Here is an 18,345-nt window from a genome sequence, read left to right as displayed (position 1 = left end):
CTGCCTAAAATTATGTTTATATTCTTTATAGAACCTAATAAATTCTGTTGTGTATTGTATGCACCTCTCAAAACCAACCTTTTCTTACATGTGAACCTGATAGTTTTAACAGGAATAAACATGTTAGCTCCCTAAGGTGCAGATGCCTCTCCTCTCCCACCACCTAACCCCAGATCCTGAAGGCACAGACGGTGTATATAGCACAGACAAAGAACATCAAGTACAGCCCCAAATCTTATCTTAATCATGTATCAGATATCTGCCACTCCCAAATTGTTGTCAAAAGCTACTCATGAGAGCTCATTTAACTATAAATTTCACTTCCTTTTCTCTGCATATTTTCTGAAAGGGGGTGGATGAAGCAAAAGGAGAAAGAGATGAAAGCTGGGATAATAATGGAACCAATTAATTCATATGGAGAACCAAATTTGAAATTATGGAAATGTGGTTGTAATTTTTTTTCCGTTCCTAAGTTGCAATCATAATAGTTTCTTCCCTCAAGGACAGTTTATTAAGATGTGAGCAGAATGTGTAGTGATTTTCTCACTCAGCCTTTGCTCATTTGTCTTTATCATAAATTAATGCAGGTAACTGTTGCCCACATCAATGCTACTGCAAAGAATGCTGCTGATGATAAACTCCGCCAGAGTCTCCGAAGGTTTGCAAATACGCACACTGCTCCAGCCACTGTGGTTCTTGTGTCAAGTAAGTATGAAAACCTGTGCTCGTTTCACCTAGACTCACAGTGGGAATTATTATAGAAGCCAAAAGATGTTAAAGTAAAACGTCCCCAAAGAGGCTGAAATACATAGGACATACTTATGCTCATTTTTGAGAACTGTTTTAGAAAAACAATCGTGTCTACCAAATTACAACCACATTTCCATGGATTTCTGTATTTCCTCCTTGGAACTTGAGTAAGGATTTTTGTGGGGCCAAGTTTATTAAAGAAAATATAATTTTTTAAAACCCTGGGCACAATGTTGCTAATTTTAAAAATCTAAGATGAGTAATTTCCAAAATTGACACTCCCCAAGATATTAATATTTGCTCCCTGTCAGAACTGGAAGTAACATGTGTCTTGGGATTCAGTATAAGCATGTGGTGAAATTGTCTTACTGTGTTAATTCCTCTGATAACGAAATGTGCTCCTGTTCTAAAAAGGGAGAGGGAGCGACTTTGAATACAGTCCAGCCATTCCTTCTCAGTAGGTGTCAGTAGAGTTGTCTGTCTCTGTCAAGTGTTTCTAATGTTTGGGGATGGGGTTGGGCTGTACCTTTTCTTTCAGCTGATGTCAATTTTGCATTGGAACTTAGTGACCTGAGACACAGGCATGGTTTCCATATAATTTTGGTCCATAAAAACCAGGCCTCAGAAGCACTACTGCATCATGCTAACGAACTGATCAGATTTGAAGAATTCATTTCCGACTTGCCCCCCAGGTTACCACTAAAAATGCCAGTAAGTGGGTTTGCATTCTTTTTGCTGTGTTCCAGCGTTAGATTAGGGAGGCTGAACACAGCCCTTAACAAGGGGGTCTCCAAGCCCAGGGGAGGCTGTTCTTTGTAGGAGGCTGACCAGATTTTGAAATAAGATTTAGAAACCTTCAGTCTTCCCTTAAAATATCCAGAGACTTGATGTATGAATGTTGCTTTTCTTTTTCAAAATCTCATAGGGAATCGACTTTTAGATTTACCTTACCAGCAGCCACTTGCCAGTGTCTCCAAAGCTAGCAATGTTTTGTGTCAGACGGATAGAAGTAACGGAATAAGAGTCGTTGCTCCTTTTGCTACCACGTATTGTGGGTAAAGAATATGGTGATGTTTTGTACCTACTGCTGTGGTTGGAGTCAAACAGAGTAATCGTACAGTTTTTAGGCATTTAATCTCTAAGCTCCAGCAGGCCTGTGAGCCTGTTTTCTACGGTAACATGCCTTGTCATGCACGTGCACAATTAGGAGTGGTTATTGCTACACTTGTGGCCTGTTAAGGCACGCGATAGGAAAATATGAGCATGTTTACATCAGGATGAGCATCTCTGATAGTCTTAATTTGGGATAAGAAGGTTTACTGCAATGCTGAGCTGTGCTTATGCTGTTTGGAGAATATTTGCATAACTCTTGAATAGTAATAATGGACAGGAGCTGTAGTGTGGATGAAACAGAGGTGCGGGCCATCCTGTATATTAAATGCAGTTTTAACATAATTAAATAACTTTAGAATTAACAGAAGCACCTTAGAGAAATTATCTCACCCAATGTCCTCATTACAGGGAGGAGGAAATCAGCACATAGGAAAAGAAAGCAGTTCGTTGGTGGTCAGACATGCTGATCACAGCAGAGCAAAGACTGGACCCCAAGCCCCCTGATCCAAGCTCTTAGGCTGCTAGTCCCCCTGCATTCCCTAACACCCCAAATGAGCCAAGATTAATCACGTGCTGAGGAGACCCGCAGTTGGGGATACCAGAGTCAGGCCCACGGAGTAACACACAGGCCCTCCGTCAGCCTTTGGAGCCGCCCTCCTAACTCATTTTGCTGTTAATCATTATGTTTTGGTCTTTTGGCTATAGCTGGGTTTTCTCCCTCTGCTTCTGTGTGTCATTCACTTTTCTAAGGTAGAAGACCTTTAAGTCAAATGTAGTATTTAGGTGAAAGATCCTTATTCCTTATGGTTAAAAAAAAAAAGAAAAAAAAAGACGTTATTCATAACGTTGAATCTTGCCAATCTCATTCACTAGAGCGATAACTCAGGTACATTTCTCTTTTTCTGTGTTTTTCGGTAAATAAGTTCACCTTCTCCCGACTGGATCATTATTACCTCCCCTCCCAGGTAGCTAGCTTGTTCGGAGATCACTCACTGTTCTTTTCTTGTAATTAATTGAGTGCGTGCTCTCGAGTTAACCTGTGGTAACATTTCTCTTCTGTATCAGCAGTGCCACACTCTGCTCTATGTTTATAACCTCCCAGCGAATAAAGATGGCAAGAGCATCAGCAACAGGCTCAGACGCCTGTCGGATAACTGTGGTGGGAAAGTGCTGAGCATCACAGGTTGCAGTGCCGTCCTCCGCTTCATAAACCAGGACAGTGCAGAACGGGCTCAGAAGCGAATGGAAAATGAAGATGTCTTTGGGAACAGGATCATTGTGTCCTTTACTCCAAAAAATAGAGAACTCTGTGAAACAAAAGCTTCAAATGCAATTACTGATAAAGCGAAGTCTCCCAAAAAACTTAAGAATCCAAAATTGTGCCTCATCAGAGATGCAAGTGAACAACCTTCCAGTGCCAAAGCCATGCCTGGAAAAGGGTCGCAGGCGCATTCTGGATCTGCTACAAAAAACACAAATGTGAAAAGTTTACAGGTACTTTTGATACTTCTTGCTTTCCCAAGTTTCTGGCAGGCTTGGTTTCTTTGTCCCTGTATTTTAGATGCCTGCTTGCTTTGGTGTGCCCTCTCTTTATTTCCGTTTTCGATGATACCCAAAGGCAAGGGGTTTCTGTATGAGGTCTAACACACCTCGGGTACTTAGAGTTTAAACTCCACTGCACTTGTCTCTTTTAAGGAGCTGTGCCGCATGGAGTCGAAGACTGGCACTAGAAGCTGTGAGCCCCCGCAGGCCAACCTGAGACTGGTGGCCCCTCCGCACAGAAACCCGGGTGCTGTGGCGCCCACACCGAAAAACTCCGGGATGGCAGACTCCATTTACAGAACCAATCCTAAGTAGGTTGAGTTGCTCTTTCTCGTAGTTGCTTTTCCAAGTGAAGGAAAATAAATGACCTTTTCCCTTTGATTTTCCCTCCATTAGAAAAGAGAACCTCAGTGCCCAAAGTGTTACCAGTTCTCCTGTGGAGAAAAAAGACAAAGAGGAGACTTTGTTCCAAGTGAGTTACCCATCTGCTTTCAGCAAGTTGATTGCAGCAAGGCAGGTCGGGCCTCTGCTCGCGTCTCCGCCTTGGTCTCGGTGAGTCCAGCTCTGTGATCCGCGGGTGCTTACGTGCACTGGAAAGGATGACGTGCACACGTAAAAGAATTGAAGCTATACAGAAGCGCGTAAAGTAAAAGAGAAGTCCTTCATCCCTTCCCTGCCAGCCCCCCTTTCCTCAGGTGATCTCAGCTAACACTGGGGCCAGTGCTTTCCACCATCTCTCCCTCCTTCACGTGGCCATTCGTCAGCAGAGGGCAGAGAGAGAAGCTTGTCCTGTGGGTCCTGGCCAACAGTGGGAGGCACATTAAGATGTCCTCATCACTTTCTTCCCTTCGTCATGTTGAGGGAAAGGCCCAAACTAGATAAGCAATGGTTATTCCTATGTGTAGGATAATTATAGGAAGCCATTTGAGAAGTGCAGTCCTCTGTGCACCTTTGTAACGATACTCACCTTATCTAAGCTTTCCAAACCCACGGAGTAATTCTGGAGGCTTGCAAGACAGAAGGAGCCATAAGGCCGTGTTGCATCCCATGAGCTCCTTCTAGCATTGCATGTGATCTGCTGAGCTGATGTAGACTCACTGTAGAAAGTGACTTTGGACCTGTAAAATTACATTTAAAACTTCACACAAAACTTTGCCTTATATGGAGAAGGACTGCAACATACGAGGAAGAATAGCTTTTTGAAAGCCAAGGGAGGTTACATGACTTACGTTAGTATCACAAGCGAATTTCCTAAGAATAAATGCCCAAAGTGGAAAATTAGTTCATCACATCTGCCCGTAATTTCTACCTTTAGCTTGAAATAATCCGGTGAAAGAATACTTGATATTAAATAATTTACTGGTTATTTTTACAATATCAGCAGATAGTACTTTTAATAATAAGTCTAAATCAGTGTATGCCTAATGTAAATACATTTGAAAACCAAATTGTGTTGTGGCAAGCTGTGTCTATGTATAGCTTCAAACAAAGCCTAAATGATATAGAATAACATTTAAAAATTATCTCAGTATGTACGTTTTAAGCATTAGTGTGTCTCTAAACCTTTTAAACAGAGCATCTCCACTTGCTTTCAACGTTGCAAATTCAAGCATTGGTGCCAACTGCTCAGACACATTTGCAAATGGTGCTGACATCCAGATCAGCAACATAGACTACAGATTATCCCGGAAGGAGCTGCAGCAGCTCATGCAGGAAGCATTTTCCAGACACGGCAAGGTACCCTTTTCACTCTTGTTCTTGCCTTTGTTTCACTCTTTGCTGGCATTTCACTTTGAGAAAACTCGATTTCACACATATCCACAGAGGATGTACGTGTTACTGACCGAGTCTGAACTCCTTCCTTCATCCTTTGATCTGCTCGTGGTGGTGCCGTGCATCCAGTGTTTAGGACACAGCCCCGGAGAGCAAGAAACCTAGCAGAGAAGCACTTGTGGTCTCAGGCTAGGGTTTAAATGATACTTTGGGAAATAAAATACTGACAGGTTTTAGTTAGCTCTGGCTGCTAAAATCTGGAAATAGAGTTATAAAATAATGTCGGCTGTTTTTGTTAGCATCTTACTATATATGTGATTCAGTTTTTAGGTGCAGTTTGCTACAAATGCACCTTTTCCAGATTCGTAAAACAGTTATGCCCCAAGTTTTCACGGGTCTGGAGAAGACCCCAGAGACCCTGTCCATGTCTCGGCCTCTGAGCTTGCGTCAGAGAGCCAAGTGTTCAGAACACACAAGCGGGCCAGGCTGGTGGCACGGCCCTGAAGGTCACCCAGGTCACTTAGGTCTGATTGGCAGAAGTGCAGAGTTCAGACAGGTCCCCTCACTTCGCTGAAGTCCACAGATATGTCCCTTAATGACTCACCTTTAGTCTTGAGGTGACAAGGTTCTGGTAGACTCGCATTCTGTTTTCCTTTTCACTGCTGTAGGTGAAGAGTGTTGAGCTCAGCCCCCATACAGATTATCAGCTCAAGGCTGTTGTTCAGATGGAAAACTTACAGGAAGCCATCAGTGCGGTGAATAGCCTCCACAGATACAAAATTGGCAGCAAGAAGATCCTGGTCTCACTTGCCACAGGAGCTGCTAATAAATCACTCTCTTTACTGAGGTAAAAAAAAAAAAAAAAAAAAGCAAACAAGCCAGTTATTTCAGGACTTGAAGCAATTTTGTAAATAATAAAAATAGGTTTTGTCATGTTCCCAACCATTTTGTGGTGATTATGTATGCAATAATGCTTATTATGAATTGATAGAGTTGAAAGTAAGCTAGTAGTTAGAAATAATAAGTTAGAAATAAGCTAGGTAGAATAATTTGACTCTTGGTCCAGGCATTAATCACAGGTAAAGTACAGCTTAAACTTGGCAGGCACTTAGGAGTGAAATAATATTCCACATATTCAGAACAGCTTCTAAAAATAGTAGACCTCGACAAGAAAAGTTTATAAGCCTGGAGATTCTGAAATATTACCTTCACATCTTAGTAGACAGTAGATTGGTCCATAAAGGGTAGATCTGCAAAGAGCCACGCTCTCAACTTGCAGATACTGTCACGATGTCAAATAGACACCAGCCCCAGAAGTCTCGTTACAACTCTGTCAATCTCGGGAATCTGGTGATGGTTTTATTCAGAATCAGCTTTGGTTCTTCTTTGGCTCTCTCTGCTTTGCAGGGAGCTAGTGACACAAGACTCACTTCTGAGTACCCTCAACTACAGGACTCCCACTCTCTCCTCTCACAGACGAACCGCAGTGCGACAGGAGCCATTCGCGCTCTTCTGCCTTTTGCTCTGAATTAACACGGCGTTTGTCTCACTGCGTGGTATACGGGTGTAGAAAGCCCTGTGCTGCACCAAGGGAAAATACCAGTGTATGACTTAAAAATTGGCTCTAATCACCCTGTCCCTAAGGTCTTTTCTTTCAATTTTTTTGGAAAATAAATTCTAACATGTCAGAAACTGGTAAATTTATTTTGCATGTACATTGTGTTAATCAATTTTATGTACTCTTTTTAAACGAAAACTTGGGAATTGCCTGTTGATTTCCAACAGTATTTGTTCTCTAATTGATTAAAATTTTGTCTTACAGTGCAGAAACAATATCTGTTCTTCAGGATGCTCCCGCCTGTTGTCTGCCTCTTTTTAAATTTACAGATATCTATGAAAAGAAGTAAGTTAGGTTTCTTTTTTCATTGATCCAGTCAATGCTAATTGGTAACTTCCAGAATGTTGATTGGTGATTGGCATAAAACTGTTGTAGCAGCTCTTAAGGAGCTTCCAGCCTGGTGGAGGAATGAGACAAAGACAGTTGCGTTAGAATTAAATTTCTATTTTAACATATACTTTAAAACTTCTTTCATTTTTAGCAAATTTAGGCCTTGGTCCCCAAAGCTGTACTTTAATTTTTTTTCTAATTGACCGATTAGTTTTGTTATATATTGAGTGACACTTTTGGAGCACCTTCTAGACTGTAAGCTCCAGGATGACAAGGACTGAGTCTGACCTAACACAGCACGTGGTAGGAGCTCAGGTAGGGTCAGTGGAATGAGAGTCTGAGGCTCTGTGCACAGTGCAGAGCTGGGGAGACTCCTTGCGCTCAAGGAAGTGCCAAGCATCCCTGGTTCGATAGTGAAAGAATTCATAGTAAAATTACTCCGGTTTTACCTTTGAAGAAACAGAGGCGCCATTCTTGGTTGTAGCCTTTTACTAAACAGGACAGGAATTTCTGTGTAATCAAAGAAAAATGTTCTAAGTCAGCATCTCTTTTTCCTTGCTTTTAGGTTTGGACACAAGTTAAATGTTTCAGATTTATATAAATTAACAGACACGGTTGCAATCCGTGAACACGGAAATGGAAGGCTGGTGTGTCTCTTACCCAGCAGTCAGGCCCGACAGAGCCCCCTGGGGTCTTCCCAGTCACATGACGGCTCCTCAACGAATTGCAGCCCAATTATATTTGAAGAGTTAGAATATCACGAGCCTGTCTGCAGACAGCATTGTTCCAATAAAGACTTCAGGTACAATGCCTGTTTCCCTTTAGAAATACCCCTTTTGGATAAGGGCAGGGAATGTCTGTTAGAATGCCTGTTGTGGACCACCAGGAGATGTCGGGTAACTGTGGCCTTCTCTTTTCTGCAGCGAACATGAATTTGATCCGGACTGTTACAAGATTCCTTTTGTGATTCTCTCTTTGAAGACGTTTGCGCCCCAGGTTCATAGTCTTCTGCAGACACATGAGGGCACTGTGCCGTTGTTAAGGTGAGCACGTCAGAACCATTGCAATGTGATTCCTTGCTTCTCTTTGTAGAAAGTCTGCCCTCGCTGTCCACACCTCTTCCCAAGCAAGTATCACAGACTACTTCAGCCTAACATCTTTAGCCTTGCAGTCAGTTAAACTATGTCTGAATTGGATCCATTCACTCAGTGTTTCAACAAGAAAATTTTTGTTGGTGTTAAATTTTAGAAACAAAACCATAAATAGGATAGTTTCTTCTCCACAGAGAAGAAATTATTATAAGTGCTATCACAAAAGGTTGCACAAGTGTTATGAGAGTATACACAACCTCAAATAGCTGTAGATTTCAAAATTTGAGAGAGAAAACTGTTCTTCAGAAGTCTTCAATCACACCGTGTGCCATCTGGTAGACAATGTGGGGTCTAACGCAGGACTAAGTTGCCTTAAGGCCTACGATACTTCAGAGCAGATGAATAACGCACTTGGAATCCAGTTGCTTTTTTTAAACTCCCTCTGCTAGAAAATTGTCCAGGAATTTCTAGTACCATCAGAATGCATCAAAGAGGTAAATTCCACAGTGATTGACTCCCTGGGACCTTAATTTTAACTCCAAACCCAGATTGTGAGCATTTAAACAAATTATTTATTAATAGATACATTAAAATAAAGCCTTCTGTTTAGCGGATACTTTGCTTTTCCATTATTTTAATTAACTTCTTTTTTTTTTTTTTTTCACTTCAGCTTTCCAGATTGTTATGCCGCAGAGTTTGGTGAACTAGAAGTGGTGCAGGAAAACCGAGGGGGTGTTCCCTTAGAACACCTCATCACCTGCGTTCCAGGTGTCAACATCGCCACTGCACAGAACGGCATCAAAGTAGTTAAATGGATTCACAACAAGCCCCCACCTCCAAACACAGGTAGGTGTCAGGCGTTTGGTCGCCCTGAGCCATCATCTAAGGCGTGTGAGAGGCGGCGTTTGGCTTTTATCCTAAAGCGCACACTGTTGGCCGAGCGGAACGCACCGTGAGCGTCTCCTCTGATCCTCTCAAAACTGCTCTCTGAAGTCATGTAAGAAAGTCCAGACCCAGTTCCTCAGTTACACATCGCTCTACCTAATCCTTTGAGGCTTTTTGATTTGCCGGTTGATTTGCCTTTAAAAATAGTTTCAAGTATGTGAAGGAAATATCTCTGAATGCAGGTTTACCTTTGAAATGCATTTTGGTCAATAATTATGACTTTGATATAGTCAAAGCAGATTTAACTATAAAGGACCAGGACATTTGAACGTAGATGTGGGTGAGTTTCTGAATCCTGGGCATCTCCTGAGGTGCGAATGTCTAATCCTGGTACCTGTGAACAGCACTTGACACTGTTGCCTTCATACTTTCACTTTCTCCTTTTTGGCCCCCCAGCACTTCCTCCTTTTTTTCCCCCAACTCTCTGCTCTACAGGAAGAAAGATGTGGATAACCAGGGAGCTCTGTTCGTACCAAAGCTTCTTACCCACCTCCTCCTGCCCTTCCTCTCAGTCCTGGACCACTCTGGGTCCCGTATGTTACTAAAACTTAATTATGTGAACATTCAGGATAAATGCAAAAACCAGTTTCTTCATTTTATATCATACTAGTTTTACACTATTGCTATCCATGGCGTTCCGGGCAGTGTTTTCAGCTGCCCTGTGGGTTAGTTAGGCTCCTCTGGGCTACCGGCTTGATGACCATTTATAACTTTGTTCCTGTGGGAATGTATGTTCCACGTGGCCAAACTACAAATGGATCTTTGAAATACAACCAGTTTATAAACTGGAAACTTCCTGTGTATTGTTTCTTCTGCTACAAGTTAACACTATGGTGAACGATGCTTTACGTTGGCTACTTGACTCTGAGAAGTAGTGAGAAAGCATTTGCCAGCCCATAAATAAGTTGGGCTAGCCTGTTAATTATGTGGTACCTGAGTATAAAGGTGAGAATTAGTGGTTTGGTGTCATCTGCTTGGTCACGATTGAGCACAAGTCCGGGAGGGCAAGATTAGTTACCTTTCTTTCAGCTGCTGACATCATGCTTTGTGTCTTATGCTTGTTCTTTTTCTCTCCCCACTATCTAGACCCTTGGCTTCTGCGTTCCAAAAGTCCTGTGGGTAACCCCCAGCTGATCCAGTTCAGTAGAGAAGTGATCGACTTACTGAAGAGCCAGCCATCCTGTGTCATACCGATCAGTAATTTCATCCCGTCCTATCACCATCATTTTGCAAAGCAGTGCCGGGTCTCAGACTATGGATATTCCAAGCTGATTGAATTATTGGAAGCAGTGCCTCATGTGCTGCAGGTGAGAGTGCTAAGGAATTACTGTTTAAAGATGCGCACACTCCTCCGTGGCTTTGGCCACCTCAGCCACATAAACAGCAACTTAATTAATTCCCAGGAAGTCAGTTCAGAACAAAACATCCTGTACGAGCTTTCTCTGGTGTGTGGAAAACATATACAGGGTGGCTTCTTAATTTTTCAGAAAGCTGCAAGCTTCTAACTTAAAGCAATTCCTTAGAGCAGCAGTCCCCAACCTATCTGGCACCAGGGACCGGTGCTTCTATGAGCATCTAATGCCTGACGATCTGAGTAGGAGCTGAGGCGGTGACGCTAGTGCTGGGGAGCGGCTGCAGATACTGATGAAGCTTCGCTCCTTGGCCCGCTGCTCACTTACTGCTGTGTGGCTTGGTTCCAGCCCATAGACGGGGGTTGGGGACCCCTGCCTTAGGGCACTCAGGGGCATTTTCCTTCTAATCTCTACAGACTGACTCTCCTCCTAGCACAGCTCTCTCCAGAATCGTTCGCTATTGCATGGGAACTGCCGTGGACGTGGGCGCACCTTATAAATGAGTCGAAGACCAGTTACTGGGCTGGAGCATAGCATTGGTTCCTGAGAAGTCTTTGCCTATTAATTTACACTGTTACAATAGCTTCCCATTTGTAAAAATCGCCTGTAAGATTTCAGCTGTCTTTTAGAGACAAAATTATTCATCCAAACTGATAACATGCTTTTCATTTCTGTACTCAGGACTATTTGGGAAGGATATGTAGGGCCAAAAAAAAAAAAAGGCCCCAGGCGCCTGAGCAGTTGTTCGTTTTGATCTTTTACAGTTCTCTGAGGCAGTAACAGGAGAGAGAAGAGCCAGCAACAAGTCAGTATCTGCCAAGGTCTTACGAGTATAAATAATAATGCAAGTGTTTGATTTGCAGATTCTCGGAATGGGCTCCAAACGTCTGTTGACCCTTACACACAGGGCCCAGGTGAAGCGCTTTACTCAGGATTTACTCAAACTCCTCAAGTCCCAGGCCAGCAAACAGGTCATTGTGAGAGAATTCTCACAGGCATATCACTGGTGAGTTGATACGAAGAAGAAAAAAAAAAATGAAAGCAAATATTTTAAAACACTTTTTCTTTCTCCAAATTTTAAGTAATTATCTCACTTTTTTATGTAGCCTTCTTTTGGAAAACTTATAAAAGTTATTTTGGTGAGTGATAATTCGCTTTACCCATTTCCATGGTTTAAATCTAGGTGTTTCTCAAAGGACTGGGAAGTCACCGAATATGGGGTTTGTGAGTTGATTGATATCATATCAGAGATTCCAGACACAACTATTTGCCTGTCCCAACAAGATAACGAAATGGTGATCTGTATCCCCAAAAGAGGTAAGTTGAATGAAATTTGCTGGAAAAATGTGGTCCATCTCTGGCAATTTTGACATGGAATCATACAAGGGATGCATTTTCCTCCTCCTCCTCTGTGATCCCTAAAGATGCCATGGCAAGTGCAGTGTGAAAGCTCTGCTATACAGCGGGTCTTGGGTTCTTCAGAGTAGGTGGAGCCCCCTGCTGAGAAGAAAAGGAGGCTAGTTTTAGAACTCACTCTAAATGCCTCTTCAGCCTCTCTGGCTGTTTACCCCGTGATTATCCATTTGAGAGTCAGAGACCATGGCTGTTGTTTGTCTCTAATTCCGAGTTGCTCTACTATGCACACTTGAGAAGGAAAGAAAAGTCAAATCAGTATTTTGAAGTTTAAGCTTTTTCTCCTCTATATTTTTGATGCCTGATGCTCTTTTCTGCTAGCAATCTTAACTGAAGATCAGATGAATAAAAAGCATGTGAATATTCAGAAGTGTGATTTCATAGAAAAAATGTCTAGATTATTTTTTCAAGTATGGAGACCTATATGTGTGTCATGTTCATGTGTGGGGTGAAGGTGGGAGACGGGGGAGCAGGGGCTAGAGAAATTATTTCCAGCTTATAAAATGAGGTCTCATCGGTACGTACGTGTATTCATTGTATACCCTGATAGTATCATGACTTCCTCGTGCTCTGCCCTTGAGCGAGTTTGAGCCACCTACAAAGAGAAAAGAGGAGATGAGTGTGCTCGTTTTAGGTTGTGTCGTTTGGAAGACAAAGGTGCTATCTTTTGTCATCCGTGCATAGGAGTAATATTAAATGCAAATGAGTAGAAAAAGATTGTGGTTTTTTTGTTTTTTTGTTTTTTTAAAGAACGTACTCAGGATGAAATAGAAAGGACAAAACAGTTCTCGCGGGATGTTGTTGATTTGCTGAGGCACCAGCCCCATTTCCGGATGCCCTTTAATAAGTTTATCCCCTCGTACCATCACCACTTTGGCCGGCAGTGCAAACTCGCGTACTACGGGTTTACAAAACTACTTGAACTTTTTGAAGCCATACCGGATATTCTACAAGTAAGTGAAGAAATTCTATTTTTCTGGTCAATATAAGGGGAAATTTTTTCCCCCTGAGAAGTAGGGAGTTAGGAAATGGGATGAAAATTTGAAATATTTCTATCAGAGAAGTGTTGTTGGCTCATTAGTATTTTTAGGTCAATGTAATTTTTTTCCTTCAATAAAGAAATAAATCATTCTTCAAACTTGTTTTATGATAATTATTTTGAAAAGGACAAAATACTTTTATTTTTAAGCCGAGTATTCTTTCGTTAGCTCCATACTTTTCAGATCTCTCATATCGGAGGTAGGGATGAACATACAAATGCCTAGCTGTTAGGTCGTTGCTAATGTAAACCAGCTTTCTGTTGTTGATTTTTATAACTGTTACCATTTTTGACTCTTAAAGTGCTTTTGAGAGTTTAAGAAAACGTTTGTGGTAAGACACACGTTACCTACTTAACCATTTTTAAGCGTGAAGTTTAGTAGTGTTAAATGTGATCTCATTGTTGTGCAACCAATTTCCAGAACTTTCTAATCTTTCAGAACTGAGACTCTGTACATTAAAGAACACGAAAGTGCTTTTTTTTCCTGTTGATTGTACCCATTTTCATGCCATTTAGTTCCATGAACAGTCGTAACATTTTCAATCTTCTTTTCCTCCTCTTGCGTGTTTTCCAAGGTATTGGAATGTGGAGAAGAAAAAATCCTCACCTTGACAGAGGTGGAACGATTCAAAGCTCTAGCCGCCCAGTTTGTTAAACTGCTTCGGTCCCAAAAAGATAACTGCCTCATGATGACAGATCTGCTCACAGAATACACTAAAACTTTTGGTTACACTTTTCGTCTCCAAGACTATGATGTCAGTTCAGTTTCAGCTTTAACACAGAAACTCTGCCACGTTGTAAAGGTAAACGTGTGGCGGCGTGATCGTCATGGGGATGTTCGCGTGTATGTGTACGCATTTCTGTGTTTACACGTCATGCTTCCTACTGCTTCACAGGTTGCTTTGTGTGTCGTTACTACCTTATGAGGTAGTAGATGACCTGGGTTTGGTTGGCAGTTTAGATTTTTGCGCTTGCCTTCGTGTGTATGTGTGTGAGTGGCCTTGCTAAAGTGATGTCTTCTTGAACTGATGAGGTCATCGTTCTACCCCAGGTTGTTTATTCTCCATTGCATCAATCTCAGTACTGCTGACCTGAAGTTAGATCTTTCTAAACAGATCTTTGGCTCCAAAGTTTTGGGGAGACTGTAATCACAGGTCTCTTCTCCCTTCCAGATTCTGACTCACTTAAGGAGCAGGTCTAGGAGCAAGCTGGGGCTAAGAATTGCCTTCGTTGCTGGTAGTAACGCTGGGTGGAGAGGGTAACTCTGTCCGCTTCCCCGCCCTGGGCCGAGCTGACCCTCCCAGTTGTAGGCAGAGCAGCTGGACAGGTTTCAGGCTGTTGCCACCACAGGACCAAGAAGACTCTCTAAGGGAGGAAGGCATGCAAAGGAAAGCGCACAGCGTGGTGGCAGCCTGGGTCACAGGTCTGGAAGGAGTCTGCGTTCTGGTCGGTTAGAGGAGGTGAAACCTTCCCAGGAGACAGACAGGCTGCTGGAGAGTGGGAAGAGCACTAGGCATGGGGACCGTCCAAGGCCGAGGAGGAGGAATGGCCCGCAGCATCACACGCTGCTCAGGGCCAGTGAGACGAGGGCTCATGTGACCTCTGGACCTAGCTGAATGGAAGTACTCAGTGTTGCTGGCCAGGGCAGGGTCAACAGCAGAGAGACATGGGGACGAAGCCACGCCGAGTGGGTTGAGGAATGAGGAGGAGGAGGCAAGAAAATGGCAACAGGTAACCTAGACGGCTTTTCGGCTTGTTCACCTGGGAAGGAAGAGAGCAAGAGGGCAGAGAGGGCAGCAGTGGGAGCCCGCGGGCCTGAGAGAGCAGGTGGGGGTTTCGGTGGTGGTTTCTTGTTCCGGTCACAGAGACTGAGCATATTTGAGAGCTACTGAGAAGGACCTTGAGAGAGAAGATAGATAACAAAGATGAGTAGCGGTGTGGGGCGAGGGCCCCGAGGAGGCAGGAGCTGTGGGAGTTGGCATTCAGCAGAAGGAGGGACAGCTCAGGTGTCAACATGGTGACAAAAGGGAAGGGTAGGATGCATGGAGATTTAGGTAGGCTTGATGTTTGTTAGCACGAAAAGGAGGGAGTTACCTTCCAGAGCTATTTTTCTGTCGAGTAGAAGGTGAGAGTAGCTGCTTAATGGAGGAAGGGATTCAAGATGGACGTGTGGGGAGAATGTCTGCTCCAGGCTCCTGTTTGCATGCAGGATGCATGGGAGTTTTGAATGGGTTATTTTGGAAGTGGGCAATGACAAGATCCCAAGTATGACACTGGGCATAGAAGTCTGGAGTGGAATCAAGTAGAAAAGACATCACTGGAGATGAGAAGGTCGAGCCACTGAGAGGCCATGGTATGGGACAGGCCCCTTGGATGTGAGTCACGCAGCACAATGGCAGTGGTGGGCTTGGTGCAGGAAAGACTCTAAGCCGAGACTGGAGACTTTGATGAATAACGGTGAATGACTGGGGAGCAGTAGAGATGGGGAAAGATGGGAGAGGCTCCAGGGTGCTACCCTGGCTGCACACCGGAATCCCCCAGGGAGCTTCTGGGCAGGCCAATGCCCAGACTTCGCCCTGCCTCCAAGATTCTTCTGTAACGAGCTCAGCTCTGCTCTGAGCATCGGCATTTTCATAAGCCCCACGGGTGATTCTAATGTGCAGCCAGGTTGAGAATCAAGAGATATATCATGTAGCATCAGAGAAGCAGGTTTCTGCTTTTTGGCCTTAAAAGGCTAGAGGAGTAGTGACGGTCTGGGCATCTAAGAAGGTGACTCGAATTCTCCTGGACTTGGTACTTTTGGCTGACTGAACCCCAAGCCTGCAAAGGAAATGCGTAATCTAGCTGTCAACAGGTCCGTAGTCATGGTAAGTGAAGTGGGCCTCCCCAGCAGCCTTCTGCCTTGGCTCTAGGTGAGCATCAGAACCAAAGACACTGATGTTGGGATGGCTCCTCAAGTGCCACGCACCTCTCTCTGCCTCCAGGGTCCAAAGCCCGAAAGAGCACAGCTTGTGGTCAGCGCAGGCGCCGAGACCTGTGGTCCCAGGCTTGTCTCCAGTGCCTCAGCTGCGTGCACGCTGGAGTTCTGCCTGGGTTCATTTCCGTGCAGCCTCATTCACACTCACTCACCCCTGCCCGAGGCCCGTGGGTCTCAGTACCAGATGCTTGCTCCTTCACGTGTCCTTTGGTCCCCACACGGTAACCAGTGTCTTTTTCGCAAGGTTTCCCTTGCAGTGCACTTAAAAACTGAGACCCATTACGTCCTTGAGAATCTGAAAGAAAGGAGAAGTAGACACGTAGTCAGACATGAAAATACCAGCGTTTTGGCAAGTAACGATGGACTAGAAGAATGTGGCTCGCCTTGTAGTCAGAGTGGGCCTTCTCTCATCCCCCTAGCCTAGCCCCTGGGACACACAGGGTGAGTCGGGTCTGCAGAGCAGCCCTATGGAGTGTCTCCGGCGGCTAACTCCCCCTGCCACCCCCCCTCTCCAGCACGGCAACCCTTCATTCACAGGCTCAGACTAGTGGATGTCAGCTGGCCAGCCTTATCTCCTTCCCTCTCTGGCGAGTGGAGAGAAGGCCTAAGAGTGGGGGTGGCACGATGGACGTTACGGTTATGGACCAGCAGGAAAGGAGAGAATAATTTCTGCTCCGGTCTCACCCGAAGTGTGGGTCTGGTGTCACAAAGAAGCTGAAAGCAAACCCAACTCACTTCGCTTCAGTTTAAGACCAAGGATTAAGAGATTTTCCTCTGTGGGTCTCATTAGCCAAAATGAATCCAGCTAAGCAGGGTGTGACCCCAGTTGTCTCCTGAGTTCGGATAAGTCTGAATTCTTGTTTTCCCCAGGTTGCAGATATTGAATCTGGCAAACAGATCCAACTGGTCAACCGCAAGTCCCTACGCTCCCTCACTGCCCAGTTGCTGGTACTGCTGATGTCTTGGGAAGGAGCCACCTGCCTTTCTGTTGATGAGCTCAAGAGACACTATGAAACTACCCACGGCACTCCTCTCAACCCCCGCGAATACGGATTCCTGACTTTGACCGAACTTCTGAAGAGTCTGCCTTACTTAGTCGAGGTGCGAGTGCTAACGGTCCTTTAGAACCACTGCAGTGGAACTGTTGGGTATTTCCGCATTACCTAGTTGTCTAGATTAGAGGGTGTAGAGCTGGAAGGGACCAATCGGGAATTTTATAGTTGAACAAACCAAAGCATAGGGAGCTGCAGGCACCCTGTCAGATGAGTGACCAGCCAGAACGAAAGCCCTGGCCTCCTGATTCTTGAACTGGGGTACTTTTGTCCTACGTCAAGCTAGACTTTGCTGCTGCTATTACCTCTTTCTGAATTAGACGGATTTGGGGGTAGCTTCACATGACTTACCAGTCAGATGCAAGTCAGAAAGGAAGATTGACTGGTTACTCAAGTAACCTTTCAAGAATGGCACATTAAGATTAGAAGAATCATAAGAGAATACTACAGAAATAGATAAGGTCTTAGAAAAAAATTATCAAAATTGACTAGAGAAGGTAAAAATTAGATCAGTGACCACAAAAAGGAGCATTAAAGATCATTGAGATTTTACCACTGAAAAAGGCACCAGGACCAGATGAGTTAACAGTTGGGTTTTAACTAACCCTTAAAGAACAAATAACTCCCAACTTCTTAAAAACCAGTTTAGGTCACTTAAAAAAAAAAAAAAAAGATAGAAAGCTTGGTACTTCATTTTATGAAGCCAAAATTGCTTGAATACCAAAAACCCAATATAATCCCCTAAAGAAAATGGTTCTAAATAGGCTATTAACTAATAAACTCCAGCAATATATGGAAAGAATGACATATGTCATCGTTCCGTATAATTATGTGATTTGTAATTAAATAATTAAAAGATATTGAGACAAAAACTCTCTTGAGCTGCCTTCTAGGCTAGACCTCAACATTGGATGTTAGTGAGTAATAGATGTCTTAGGAACTTTCCACCCACCCTTGGCTGTAAGTCCCCATTAGTCTTTGTTGTTGACCCTTAAACAGTACAGTGGTCAGGGGTGCCACACCCCCACCACCACACACAGTTGAAAATCCATGTATAACTTTGATTTCCCAAAAACTTAGTTGTCCCTCGGTATCCACAGGGGATTGATTCCAGGACCCCCACAGATACCAAAATGTGCAGATGCTTAAGCCCCCTATGAAATGGCGTAGGACAACGGACAAGTGGCCTTCTGCATCTGTGGATGCAGATCAACCACAGATCAAAAACAGTGCAGGTATTTATTGAAAAAACCCGCATGTAATTGGACCCATGCAGTTTGAACCCTTGTTGTTAAGGGTTAACTGTATTCAGAATTGAGCTCAGTCTGTACTGAGGTTATTCCTTTTCCC

General features: G+C 43.8%; 1 protein-coding gene across 1 annotated transcript in view; it reads left to right on the top strand.

Annotated features, from left to right (window-relative positions):
• MARF1 (meiosis regulator and mRNA stability factor 1) overlaps positions 1–18,345 on the top strand; it is a 36,897-nt gene that overhangs the window by 10,478 nt on the left and 8,074 nt on the right. Inside the window, exons 7-22 of the mRNA XM_006910903.3 lie at positions 1,289–1,461; positions 2,929–3,357; positions 3,559–3,716; positions 3,802–3,957; positions 4,980–5,142; positions 5,847–6,025; positions 7,001–7,081; positions 7,692–7,928; positions 8,050–8,169; positions 8,888–9,063; positions 10,249–10,469; positions 11,378–11,520; positions 11,698–11,831; positions 12,678–12,880; positions 13,542–13,769; positions 16,814–17,044. Of these exons, the coding sequence (XP_006910965.1) occupies positions 1,289–1,461; positions 2,929–3,357; positions 3,559–3,716; positions 3,802–3,957; positions 4,980–5,142; positions 5,847–6,025; positions 7,001–7,081; positions 7,692–7,928; positions 8,050–8,169; positions 8,888–9,063; positions 10,249–10,469; positions 11,378–11,520; positions 11,698–11,831; positions 12,678–12,880; positions 13,542–13,769; positions 16,814–17,044 (3,032 nt within the window). The remainder of the gene's footprint in view (positions 1–1,288; positions 1,462–2,928; positions 3,358–3,558; positions 3,717–3,801; positions 3,958–4,979; positions 5,143–5,846; positions 6,026–7,000; positions 7,082–7,691; positions 7,929–8,049; positions 8,170–8,887; positions 9,064–10,248; positions 10,470–11,377; positions 11,521–11,697; positions 11,832–12,677; positions 12,881–13,541; positions 13,770–16,813; positions 17,045–18,345) is intronic.

This window comes from Pteropus alecto, unplaced genomic scaffold, assembly GCF_000325575.1.
Source record: "Pteropus alecto unplaced genomic scaffold, ASM32557v1 scaffold34, whole genome shotgun sequence".
NCBI classification, from domain to species: Eukaryota; Metazoa; Chordata; class Mammalia; order Chiroptera; family Pteropodidae; genus Pteropus; species Pteropus alecto.
The sequence above is the reverse complement of the archived record's forward strand: the minus strand, read 5'-3'. Positions and strand labels throughout refer to the sequence as shown.